General features: G+C 49.6%; 7 protein-coding genes across 7 annotated transcripts; 5 read left to right on the forward strand and 2 right to left on the reverse strand.

The window, feature by feature from the left end:
- Positions 1 to 160: 160 nt before the first annotated feature.
- N7471_000997 (uncharacterized protein) lies at positions 161 to 441 on the forward strand (the record flags this gene model as incomplete). The annotated part of the gene is made up of 2 exons (XM_057273718.1): positions 161 to 176; positions 230 to 441. 2 exons carry the CDS (start codon positions 161 to 163, stop codon positions 439 to 441), a joined length of 228 nt encoding a protein of 75 aa, XP_057141897.1.
- Positions 442 to 1,419: 978 nt separating this feature from the next.
- N7471_000998 (uncharacterized protein) lies at positions 1,420 to 1,689 on the forward strand (the record flags this gene model as incomplete). The annotated part of the gene is made up of 2 exons (XM_057273719.1): positions 1,420 to 1,429; positions 1,481 to 1,689. 2 exons carry the CDS (start codon positions 1,420 to 1,422, stop codon positions 1,687 to 1,689), a joined length of 219 nt encoding a protein of 72 aa, XP_057141898.1.
- A 999-nt stretch (positions 1,690 to 2,688) lies between these two features.
- N7471_000999 (GNAT family N-acetyltransferase) lies at positions 2,689 to 3,012 on the reverse strand (the record flags this gene model as incomplete). Its single annotated transcript, XM_057273720.1, has 1 exon — positions 2,689 to 3,012. The coding sequence occupies one exon, from the start codon at positions 3,010 to 3,012 to the stop codon at positions 2,689 to 2,691; it is 324 nt and encodes a 107-aa protein (XP_057141899.1).
- Positions 3,013 to 3,140: 128 nt separating this feature from the next.
- Positions 3,141 to 3,437, forward strand: N7471_001000 (uncharacterized protein; the record flags this gene model as incomplete). Its single annotated transcript, XM_057273721.1, has 1 exon — positions 3,141 to 3,437. One exon carries the CDS (start codon positions 3,141 to 3,143, stop codon positions 3,435 to 3,437), a length of 297 nt encoding a protein of 98 aa, XP_057141900.1.
- Positions 3,438 to 4,453: 1,016 nt separating this feature from the next.
- N7471_001001 (putative dynamin family GTPase) lies at positions 4,454 to 7,086 on the forward strand. Its single transcript, XM_057273722.1, has 5 exons — positions 4,454 to 4,576; positions 4,639 to 4,911; positions 4,965 to 5,236; positions 5,288 to 5,420; positions 5,488 to 7,086. Exons 1-5 carry the CDS (start codon positions 4,472 to 4,474, stop codon positions 6,853 to 6,855), a joined length of 2,151 nt encoding a protein of 716 aa, XP_057141901.1. The 5' UTR covers positions 4,454 to 4,471; the 3' UTR covers positions 6,856 to 7,086.
- Positions 7,087 to 7,440: 354 nt separating this feature from the next.
- N7471_001002 (uncharacterized protein) lies at positions 7,441 to 7,695 on the forward strand (the record flags this gene model as incomplete). The annotated part of the gene is made up of 1 exon (XM_057273723.1): positions 7,441 to 7,695. The coding sequence occupies one exon, from the start codon at positions 7,441 to 7,443 to the stop codon at positions 7,693 to 7,695; it is 255 nt and encodes an 84-aa protein (XP_057141902.1).
- A 1,528-nt stretch (positions 7,696 to 9,223) lies between these two features.
- On the reverse strand, positions 9,224 to 12,115 carry N7471_001003 (putative C6 transcription factor; the record flags this gene model as incomplete). Its single annotated transcript, XM_057273724.1, has 1 exon — positions 9,224 to 12,115. One exon carries the CDS (start codon positions 12,113 to 12,115, stop codon positions 9,224 to 9,226), a length of 2,892 nt encoding a protein of 963 aa, XP_057141903.1.
- Positions 12,116 to 12,536: the final 421 nt, after the last annotated feature.

A 12,536-nucleotide genomic window follows, 5' to 3' on the forward strand; every position in this document is an offset into this window, starting at 1 on the left:
CTGATGCACACAGCATATCTGGCCCAGCCGTCAAAAGTGTTGACATCATGTCCATCGTACTTGTATCTCACCTTAGATATAATGCCAGTTCATAATCCCAATCCCCATCCCAGTCACGGAAACCAAGTCACACAACAGTCTAGTCACTCGAAAGAACACAATGTCTCAACCTCAACGTTTGTTCGGCCCCAGGCTACCATAAATAATTCCCGCAATTGATGAAATACAGAATCCCAACCCCCACCCCCGCACCACGAAAATATTGTGGAAAAAATCTTTGAACATCACGGTCATCACCACAAGGATGATGGAGAGGAAAACAAAACCGAATCACAACCGAAAGCTCCGCAGAAGGAAAGTGCGAAGGAGAAGTACAAGGATTGGTACCACAAGGAAGAGAATGAGGAAGAAGAAGGAGACACATATGGAGGTTTGATGTGAGGATTCTATTAGGTGTTTTAAGATAAAACAATGGTTTTCTTGAGTTGTATCAATATCTTGGTCGATGGGGAACACCTTCGGGGCCTTTGTATGTACTTCTAAATATACTCAATAACAGGTTATTATTGTAAGAAAAAACAGACTTGTACATAGATCATTCAGATTTGTGCAATTGATTATACAAACTTTGGGGCTCAAATGTGGCAACAGTACTTTAGTAATTTGTTGCGGCTGTTTAAGTTTTATCGTCATATCTTTTGTGAAGCTATCATTCACAACCGCCCTCCAGTCGGAGTTAGTTCGGCCAGAGGAAGCAGCACACAAGAGTGAAAGGCAGGCTTTGGGTTTTACCGCTGTTATTTTCTATCTCTACGGTATCTCGTCTCTGGACTGGAAGTATAGACGACCATGGCGAGTTTCAGTACTAGGGAGCAAGAAAGGCAGGTCTGGTAAACATCCGATTCAGGCGTACGATTTATAACAGCTTTGAGGTGAATTATCGTAATGCAATTGCACGAGTCACCAATAACCAAAATGATGAGATGGTCCATTGTGCGGTGCACCGTGTCTCGCCTGTCATGAGGATATAACAGGTTATAGTAGGTAGCCATCAAAGTCGTGAATATAACGTGAAAGTATGGGAATGAACGGATCAGTGCCGATAACTCTGTATAATTCAAGTGGAACGTGCATCGCCCCATCGGTTGGTGATGGAGTAGGTATTATTGGCTGGGGATATTATCGTGTCTCTGGTAAGTTTGGGTACAAGTCAACAGCTAGTTAGTTCTACCAAGGTCGGGCAATACGAGCATGTGCCCAGGTGAGAAGCCCGGCACGGAACGGGAATGATTGGGACCGGGTTACTCGCGGCTGGGTTGTCCAGCCCAGATATTTAAGTGAAGGATGTTCGGTTCGGTCATAACCATTCCTTAAGATCTATCACCCGCTTGACCAATCTACTTTCCGACAAACACCAACATGCCTGAAGGTTTGCCACCTGGTCATTTTTGGACTTGTTAAGGATCTAAGAAGAATCCAGCAGACGGTCAGCAGCATACTCAACACAAGGAATCCTTAGTCGAGAGGATCTTCGAGCACCATCACAACCACGAACAGGAAGAAAATTCCCACAATGAAAAGAAGAACGAAGTGTCTAAGAACACAGATAAACCGAAATCCTATGAAGACTACCTGAAGAAGGATGACGAAGCCCTCAAAAAGTATTATAAAGAGGACAGGGAGTTGTAAGCTGAGGGTCAGAGCTATGGAGGATTGATGTGATTTTGATGCACTTTTGCGTATTGTTAAATGGGATGATGTATTGATAACCCGTTCAAGTGATCGTATGTATGAGTACATGACAAGTCGTATTGATTGGGAATTGCTCCACGGCAATGTAGATAGTCGGACAAAGTGGGCAATCATAATTTTGGTACTTTCGGTTAGAAAATCTTGTGCGCGGATTTTGACGGGTTGTGGGAAGGGGTATCCTTATGTTGATGACGAGGTCCCATCGAATAGGACGGAAATTGACTCTTGTATTAGCACACTGGTGGAAAACAAATACCCCAGCATTTGGCCTTCCCACTTCGTGATGTAAGCATCATACGAATAAGACTCAATATACAGCTGAAATTCATGACGGAAAATTCCGACTGCGGCATATGAGGAACAGAGACGCTTTCATTCTGCAGATAGATACCATAAGAGCGATTGACCAGCTCGTCTATCAGCTGGCTGCTATAGCCTCAGACCTACAGCTCTGACCTTTATCCAATTCAAAAAGCATATGGCGCACCTACAAGTAGACTATTAACCATCAGCTGATTAGCTGGGAAGGCCAAGAATAGGAAATACGGCTGCTTGCGCGTCAGGCAATATTATCAATTTAACATAGCGGGAAAAAAGAATGATACCTTTCTGAGTCAGACAAAAAAGAGTTCGCTAACACAGGAGTGTCCAGACCTCGCGTTAAATGCGCCGGCCCATTCGATATGCCCAAGACCCACGCTCAAACTACCCGGAGAGGTTTTGGCTCTTGGGTCTGCAGTTGGCATAACTTCCTCTTGTTCGATCCTGTTCCTTTTTCCAACCACGGCTGAGCGTCGAGAGATGGAAGTCAATGATAAGAATTCGTTACAACTCAGAATTCCAGAGTAGATTTTCAGGACAATGATCATCATGCACCACCACAAGGGATCAAATTTCCTTCTTCGGTCGTTCATCCTCATCATGCAGCCATACGCACTATGTAGTGTACAGCATTGCCCGAATAGTTACGCCCGGAATCAACTCGGTCGTATTGATAATCTCAAAGCCGAGCTTCTGATACAACCCGGCGCCCTTAACACCAGCCTCCAACCCGACACACACACGCTCCCGCCGTGCCTGCTGCAGCCCCCACTCGACCAGTTGTTGGCCAATGCCGCGGCGCTGATGCGCCGGGTCGACGGCCAACTGCCCCAGGTACCATAACTCGGGGAACTCGGGGAAGGGGAAGGCGTCATCCGCGGCGGCCGTCCTGTAGTGCTGTTGTCGATATAGATCCACACTGCGGTCCGGGGATACCATAGAGAGATATCGGTTCTCTAAGTCTAGTAATGTGCGTTCCAGGGCTGCATATGCTGCTGGTGTTAGCCAGGCGCCTGCCCACGACGATCGTAGATAAGATTAAGGTAGATGAAACGGGGATCACCACCATGCCACCAGCCGTTATTCCTGCGCTGCCATTGTCCCGCATCTGCCCCGGTCCCGAGTCTCTCCCACCCACTGTACCCATGGATCTGCTCACGGTCTCCGGAGTGTTCTACCGCCACAACCATTACATAACCCGGGGAGACGAAGCGTGTCTTGAGTCGTCGGAGAAACGAATAGCGGAAATCCGCATAGTGCTCGTGGCGTCCCGGACACATCCAGGTAAAGAGTTCATCCTCCAGCATGGCCTGTGCGACGACATTGGCAATATCAGGCAGATCCTGGGCCCGCGCGGGGCGTAGACGAACCCCTGAATCCATGAACTATGAGGTGCTTTTCTGTCCCGAGTGTATGGATGTGCTGCACAGTATACCTAGGTAGCTATACGTACTTGATTTTCTCGGGTAGGACTTTCCTATCTTAGCTGCCGCTTTTATGAGGGCGCTCAGAACCAGGCTGAGTAGATTTTGTCGGGTGCCTGAATCCTGCCTGAGGCACTGCGCCTCACATGGGAAAGATCCCGTCGATAGTTAGATAGCTACAAGTTACAACATACCCCCCTCCGGCCTAAAAATCTATCTCACACCAAGTCTCCAGGGGTACCCATTTTAATTAGTAACCAATCAGTTAGCCCTGGAGTCTGCCTTGGCTACAGGGGGCAAGGATACCAGCCTCGTGATCAAGATGTGATCAAAATGTGATCAAAAGACAAGGCCGCATTTCGGTAAACCTTCCTAGGAGGTTTCGTTTTCCCCCTAGATTATTTATACATTCGGCTTCTCTATATAAGGAAGTCATTAGTTTGCTAAATATCACAGTATGGATCATTTTGAGGGTAGAGAAGGGAATGGGTCCCGCGATTGCCATGGGAAGGCGTTTCACTTTCGCGGACATCTTATGCGTCTACGGCAAGCGAGAAAACGTACTTCATGTTCCACTAGACTGTCATCATCTGGGAATTTGCGGCGGGGGCTTTAAGCAGAAGAAGACAACACGTTCAGTAGCTGTAAAAAGGCATTTCCATTGCTGGTTTGCCGTCAAGACAATTGAACCAATCCCACGGGATAATCCACCAAGTACCATCCCAGAAAGATACCGAAATCAAAGCATCGGCGGTTAGAACAACGACTAATGCATGGACAGCGAGTAAAGCCATCCATGGCAACAGGGGGAAGGCTGCGGCGGCCTGGTTACCCCTCTTTTAGAACAGGGGTTGAATCAGGATTGGGATTAGCAGCTCACTATTCTAAAAGTACTGGGCAGGGGAAGAAAATATAAGAGGGCTGATGTCCCGTAGTGACACCGTCGATACAGACATCCCCAAACCAGCATCAAAATGGGTAGACCGCGCCACTTCGCAGGGGTCGAGAGCTCGGAACAGCTGGCCTTCATCGATGAGCTGCAGGCGCTCGGGCTAAGTAGTACCATCAACCTACCCGAGGTCAGTCCAAATGATCAGTTGTCATCAATAGCATCAGTGGACACAGTACTAATGTGCACAAGCTCGTGGTGGTAGGTGACCAAAGCGCGGGCAAGAGCTCGGTGCTCCAAGCTATCACAGAGGTCTCCTTTCCAGTGAAAGACGGGACTTGCACTCGGTTCCCCATCCAGATATCTTTCCGCCAATCTTCCGCTGCGAGGAAATTCCCGATCAAGGCCACGATCGTGCCGGGTGGACAGTCCGAGAATGACGGGGCATTGTTGGCTCGCATTAAGGACTTTTCAGTCGAGAAGGAGGAGCTGACGACCGATGTCATAAAAGAGATTATCGATAAGGTATGTTTATTGCCGTGGATGGTTGAATATAATCTCATCGCTCGGCCATTCAGGCAACCGAATGTATTTTTGGCGCGGATCAGCCGGTAAAGAGGGTGAGTCTGAGCGACGCGACACTGCGCATTGAGCGGGTGGGCCCAGACGAGATGCATTGGACCATCATCGATCTTCCGGGACTCATACGTGGCGACAAGAAGAAACAGAAGGGGCATGTCTTGAAAGGCGCAAATGGTGACGGTCCGCAAGATACGTCAATGCGGATGAATGCAGCTGTTGCATCGGACCTGGCACGCAGGTACCTAGCGAACGACCGGAACATCGTCTTGTAGGCTATCTGACAACGTCTTCCATTATGCCCAGGCTGATAGCTAAGCAGGGTTGTCATTGATGATGTGGATGTGGAGCGTCTCCGGATCTTCGAACTGATGGAGGAGATTCCAGGCCTTGAAGAGCGGTGTATTGGCGTGCTGAACAAGTGTGATCGCAAACAAGAAGGTTCGGATGAATGGGTATGTCATCTTCCAGAGTTAACCCCCCTACCCACCCAACAACGAATCATGCTAAGTCCCAACTCAGATGGTCAAACTCCTTCGGAACGATCTCTCTACTGTTCCTCATCTCGATCACGGGTGGTTCGGATTGCGAAGCAGAATCCCTAACGAAGCCCACATCACCGACGCAGAGCGGGACGAACGAGAAAGTGCCGAATTCATGAAGAAAGACTGGCAAGAAGTCGCGAAAGACCGCACAGGAATACAAGCGCTGATGCAATATGTCGACAAAGAACGACGAGCGCAGATCCAGTCTAGTATCCCGCACATTATAGCGGAAATTCGTCAGAAGCTTCGGGAATGCAATTCAGATCTGAGCCGCATGGGTGAAGCTCGAGATAGCCCGAAAGCCCAGCGGTTCTTTGCCTTCCAGTTTTGCAATGAGATGCAGCACATGGCAGAGGCAACGCTTAAAGGTCAGTATCAGGTTGTGCCTTCCGAGGACCCGAGGATCATGCTACGATACGAAATACAACTTCGCCTAGATCAATTCCATAAGGAGATGGCGGATAAAACAACCATGCAGCATCGGTTCTTCGACTATGAGCAAGAGCTGATAGCCATCAGCTCTAAAGACCCAAAGAAGTGGGACGAACTCATGAGTAATTCTTCCGGTGGTCTATACGCTGAAATATACAAGGAAGCCAAGATCAGCGAAGGGCGCAACCTTCCCGGTACTGTGCATCCAGACGTGGAGGAGAAAATCTTCCGCAAGCAATCTGCCCATTGGGGAGGCATTGCCAGCCGGTTTGTCGATGATGTGAAAGATCTGGTTAAGAACTGCCATGATGTTCTGATCCGCATTGCCATCCCCAACAGCAAAGTGCGATTGGAGGTCAGTCGCATAATGGCTAAGGAACTAGAAGAGTGGCATAAACATGCAGACACGGCTCTTTCCGAACTATTGGAGGATAATCAAGCTAGACCGCTAGTAACTCACAACCCGAAGTTTCTGGCAGACACGCTCGATGCGGATCAGAATCGAGGCAAAATTCTTCTTGGGAAAATGTCATCCAAAGGATCATCCACAGAGCATGATCAGAATGGCGATGTCAAGCACAGCGGCAAGGGTAATGGCGACCATTCTCGCTTTATCTCCACGAATCTCAGCCAGGTGTTACTTGTCCGTGCTAGGCTGGAGTCATACTATAATATTGCTTTGTATCGCTTTATTGACAATGTGGCGATGCAGGTGGTGGAGCGACATATCCTAGGACCGAGATGTCCCATGCTCGCCGTGTCTGTTGAGAAATTTGCTAGGTTAGAGGATGAAGAGATCGGCGCTATAGCCGGAGAAGATCAATCCGATGCGAGAATGCGAGCCAGGTTTGAGAGGCTTCAGTCTCGGTATACCAAAGCGCTCGAGAAGTGGGAGAAGTTGAGGATACTTTAGAAGTGATCCCTGGCTGTTTCTATGGCTGATCATCTTCTTCCGCTGCTATCGCATCTGTTGACGAACTTCGTCATGAAGGTGGTGTTGGAGAACTTTGTCGCTCAAGAATCATCAAGAACACTAAGGACCATCGATCGGATCGACTATAAGGTCAAACTTCATATTTCCGTGAAATTGATATAGAATGTGAATCAACCTTACCTAGGTATCTACCGCTACCGACAAACAATACAATAGAACACGAATGTAGTTGTGGATGTAAGAGTGGCATGTATAGCTATGTGTTTTAGAGACCTGGCCCCTGGGGAAAGGCGGCTCGCTTACTGAATACGTTATACGAATAAAATGGCCAACCCGTTTTCGAGCCATCCTATATGTAGCGACTCCAACAACTTGCCTCACAAATTTCGCTTGAGCGGAAGTAAGTCCCCCTTTCTCTTCCTTCCTCCCATCTACTCCATACCATAGAAATCTTCTTTTGTGTATCAATCCCTGTACTTGATCCTTTTCAATTCGAGACAGTCAACCAATACAGGATGCCAAAGGTCTTTTATGCCAGTGAAGCTTCTATGCTGTAGATCCATTATGACCTCATTGCTCGACGGGTCTCGACTAACGTACGCCATATTCCAGGTGTCATCTTCAGGAAATTTGGGCAACGAGCTGAGGGGCATGGAAAGCGTTGACCGTTCGAATGTGCCGACGCTGATGATCAAATATCTGACCCGACTTCCAACCAAAATTCTGTACTCGCTGTCATCCCTGCTCGATACCTCCATCGAGAGTATCCTAGAAAATGAGGTTATTTGGCTCATCTGGGCGAAGGCAAGAGATAGGTGATGGGTTTGCAAAAGGAAGAGCCGAGTGAATGAAAGACCTGGTCGCAAAGGTCGCCGTGGCGGACGAAATTCTGCGAGTATGGAAAGGCGGAGTTTAGTACAAGAAAAAATGTCAAAGGAAAAAAAGCACAGCACAGACAGCCTTTTAAGATATGTGCATGTGCATCCTAATAGATGTGACATGAATCGCTATGCATATTATCAGCCAATTACTGATCTTATCGGATGGTGGTCTTGGAATCATTTTCCTGAGGTCGTTCTAACCTTAAAACTTAATAATGAGATAGTTTGTCCTAACCTAAGTTCAGTAACTAACTATATTGTATCTCACAAATAACTAACGACTGGCAGTGGCGGCAAAGCATTTAATATGTAGCAACATTGTCTGTTAAAAACTTTCAAACAGGATAACCCAATCATTAGAATATATCACTGAACGGTCTTATATATTATAGCAAGCATACCCAAAAGATAATTAGCCTGAGACTATATCAAAGCCATCGTGTACCAGATACTAGTACGACATCTGTATAATATATTTTCCCCTTCTCGGGACGAAAATACATTTAGCCGCGGACCGCGGAATACCCGAGGAACAGCTTAAAACCTACAAAAACATCCGCGCATAACCGGCGACTAGTTATCGTCCGTCGGTATTTACTCTATGAGGGCTACAGCAGTGGCCTTTACGAAGTGTGTATCTGTACGTCGAAAAGAATCCGAATGAAGAATAACAAAACAGCCATAAAGGCAGATAAATTGACCCAAAAGAATTGCAGTTTGCCAGACAGACAAGTTCAACGCCTAGGCTATCGTAAACGCATCTCCAAGAACATACCTCGACCTCTAAAAGGTCGGAAGACGATAGACAAAAGATAAAAACTGACGGAGAAAGATAAATCAAAGTCGGAAAACCCGGCCACGCTGCCAGGCTTCCGCGCCATCCCAAATTTCGCTTGAAACAAATTGACCAAAAACCAATAAAGAAAAAAAATAAACCATTTGACGGTAAATGGATAATCAACTCGGGTTTCACGGCCACCTTGGCTGGGAAACCACGAGGAACGCCTTCCGCGCAGGTTGAGCAGCATAACCCAAACCAAAAAAAAGAAATCATGTAGCAAGTAAACAATAGCATGACAAAAAAAAAAAAAAAAAAAAAAAAGACGAGGTCGCGCGCACTGGGTATAGGTGATAATCAATCTTCGTGATCCCGTTTTCACTTCCCGGTCTGGGCCGATAAATAAGGTGGCCAGACCAGGAGAGGAAATGATTGGATTTGGAGTTCATTTCGCCTGCCTTCGGCACTCGGGCGATTTTCCACAGAATTGAATGTCCCATTTTTTGAGTCGCCGGCGATCATAGATAAAAGAGAGAGGTAAAGAGATGATCGTACAGTACGTAAGACGTAACGGACGAGGGAAGTCGTAAAGAGTAATAATACAATGAGGCGGGGCGATTGGTGCCACTGCTTCGATGGGTGCCGGTTAAAGAGGTGGGACAGAGATAATTTATCTCTGTTGGGAGCTCTAGCGGCTGAATTGGGACCAGACCGTGCTCAGCCAACCGGCGGGAATACCGATCTCAGAAGGTGCGAGCATGGATAGCTGACCCCATTCACACCCATCTAGGAAGGCGAGGACGTCGTCTCCGCCGAGACTCGTGGAGAGCAGGCTTGAGTCTGGGTATTCGGTTGAGGTCAGAGGCGGGGAGGGGGCCAATTGACTGACGGAACCCGGTGGGGGGAGGACAGGGATAGTGTGTGAGGCCGCTGCGTTGATAGGAGGGAGGGATTGGGAGTACGGCGGGGGAGGAGCCTGCGGGCGGGTTGGGAGCCAGGAGTTGATGGGATTCAGGCGGTTGTTTGTTGTCGTCAAGTACTGGGATGGGGACTGCGTAGTTGCGGATAGAGAGGGGAAACTGGGGGATGAGGTGGTGTAGATGGGGCCGTCTGGGTGATGTTGCTGAAGGGATGGGAGGGAGTAGGGGGATCCAGATGGCATTTGGCGGCTGTTGGGAAGAGGTAGGCTGGGACGGCGATCGCCTTCGTGTCCAGGTAGTGACAGACCAGGGCTGTTGACCGGGACCCACGACTCGCGACGACCACCGGCACCGTCGAGCATCTGATCACCGGGATCACCGGTTTCGCTCCTGACGGCGTTGCTTCCAGCGTCACTCATGTTCGTGCGTTCGTAGATGGACTCGCTTGCTGCGGGTACTGCGATACTGTCCTCGTCCATCCCAGGCTCTATCAACTGGTCCTCGATGCTTCCAAAGTCAAGGAAAAGCTTTTCGAGCATCTTGAATTCCTCAAGGCCGCCACCAGCACCGCCTTCGCGAAGGAGGCGAATACCATTGAGGCCATGGTCAGAGGCATCCGACATGCTATCCAGGCGATTTCGTGAAACCCGGCGGAAATCGCGCTTGACTTTGGAGAAGTAGCTGTGGAGGCGGTTCAGGGTGCGGAACCAGCCCATCGCCATCTTCAGACGAGGTCGCATCTCTCGGATGATATCCAAGGCCTTGCGTGCTTGTGCGACACCAAGCTGGTGGCTATCATGGCTCGCAGGGGGTGGCTTAGTTCCCATCAAGCCATCCGTGTCCATGTGCGGGAAATGTGTTCCATAGACACCGACAAAAGCGGCATTGTAGATAGCAAATCCGACCAACGGGTTCTCAACAAGAGCACCGCGGGCTTGGCAGGTGGCCACAAGGTCGATCATCTGCCGCGCTGCCTTGAAGAGCTCGCGAGCACTATCCCGCCAGAAACCATCGGGTGGGCCATTGACCTTGTCGACAGCGAACAACGGCTCATCCAAGGGGCCAGAAGGCTCATTGCAGCGGATAGGCAGGAATGGAATATAGGCACGGTGAAGGACAATCACCGATAGGAAGTAGACAACATGCATCACGGTATATGAAGCCAGAGTGGTCTTGTACATGAGATGTGTGTCGGTATTTCGCAGGGAATATTGCAGGTTGCGAGAAAGACTATCCTGGAACTCGTTCAATTGCTGACGGAGCGAAGCAAAGCGAGATTCAGGGTGCCATGGGGGATATTGCTCCGTGCGTCGACCGCCGGCGCAAGACCATTTGGCGATGCTTCCCCAAACACGAATGATCCGAATAACTCGGCTGAGCACCGACTCCTCTGCGCCAACCTCCCATCGATCAACGTCCTCCTCGCTGGAATCCTTGCGGCGAGAGATAGGCGACCAGGGCTTGTTATCTGGAGTCCCATTGGGTCCTGGGAGCTTTTCTTCGCCAAAGCCTCCTATACTTTGACGGATGCTAGGGATTTGCATGCTTTGAGAACCAAAGCTCTGCGGGCGCCGAACGGTCGGTTCATTAAGTCGGGCCGTCCGAACCCGTTCGCCAAAGGCAAAAGCATTATCGCTCGGAAGCTGAATTCCGAGTTCCTTAACTCGGACCATCCGAGGTCGATACTTTCCACTGCTGAGACATCGATCGAGGATAAAACATGCCCAAAATGTCCGGCGTTTGGTCTCTTGCGCAATGATATCATCAGAGGTCGGCTCCCTGGACTCCACACGTCGTGGCAGACCGAAATGATCTGTCTCGGTTCTCAAGCCGGGGGACGAGCTCGAAGGATCTCGCGCTGGGAATTCATTTTCAAGTTCAAAGGGCAGACCCATGGCCTGTGCAAGCCGGATGGCCATGCCCACGTAGACCCATGCACTCTTACCTCGGCACATCCCCCACTCGTGCAAGGCTAACATCAATAGCGCCTGCACGCGCGGAAGGTCAGGCTGAGCGAGGCAAGCTCCATCCAGACCGGCCAGCCGGCTGCGGAGGGCTGCGGCATAGTATTCCGATGCGGCAAGCGGATTCGAAGAATGGCTAGGCGATGCTGGTGAGTGAGCTGCAGCCAACGGAGGGTGGAACCGAGCAGTCAAGGCTAGTACACCCAGTGGAATCAGTGACGAAGACGGGTCCACCTTATACATGGGATTCCGGGGATCTTGTCCATCGAAAGTCGCGGGAGGAGGAGCGGGAGACGAAAGTTGCCGAATCTGGCCGAGAAATGTCGCGGGATGTAGGAAGGGTAGAAGAGTCGCAAAATGCGATTGAAAGAGGTCGAAGACGGCCTCCCAAACTTTTGTTGTAAGTATCGAGGAATCAAGCGCATCCACTCCGAGCTTGGAACCAGCCGATGAGCCGGAGATGCCTACCACCTTGCGCGAACGATGTCGTTTCGGGCCATCCCAGTCTCCATTCCGATCCTCGCCTTCTGCTAGGGCAGCCAGGTCTCGTTTGGCGCTGCTCACTCCGATTGCTGGGGTTGGGTAGACACATTCGCGCCCGGATGATTCGCACGCGCGGCAGGTTGTATCGATGCCGGCATTGACGCACTTGATTTTACTGCGTCGGCATCGAGCGCAAGCGATGCTGGACCGCATGGTGTATTGGATAGATCCGAGGTCTGCAGATATGCGACGAGTCGATTTTTGGCAATCGCAATTCTCCCATTTACCGTCGGTATCGGGTCACACGCTATTTCTTTTTGCGGGGGAAGAATCTCGGGGGAATTAAGCGAAGGCGCGTTTGGTTTCTATAATAGTCAGCTTTGTATATACCGGGGACTACCTAGGTAGCTTGGAAACTTACTAGATATCCCTAAAGTGAAAGGAAAAGAGAAAAGAGGGAAAGAGCCAAGGGAGAAGAAGAACGGAATTGGCGGAGTGTGGGGGAAACTCAAAAGAGTCGGGGCACCGGACCGGGAGAAACTGTCGGGAGGGAACGGGGAATGTCTCGACCGGGGAAATATGAGAGAGAAAGCTGGAAAAAAAAAAGAGAAGAAGGGAAAGGGAAAAATCCAAA

This window comes from Penicillium samsonianum (genome assembly GCF_028829775.1).
Source record: "Penicillium samsonianum strain IBT 33392 chromosome Unknown utg000001l_segment0_segment0, whole genome shotgun sequence".
Classification (NCBI taxonomy): Eukaryota; Fungi; Ascomycota; class Eurotiomycetes; order Eurotiales; family Aspergillaceae; genus Penicillium; species Penicillium samsonianum.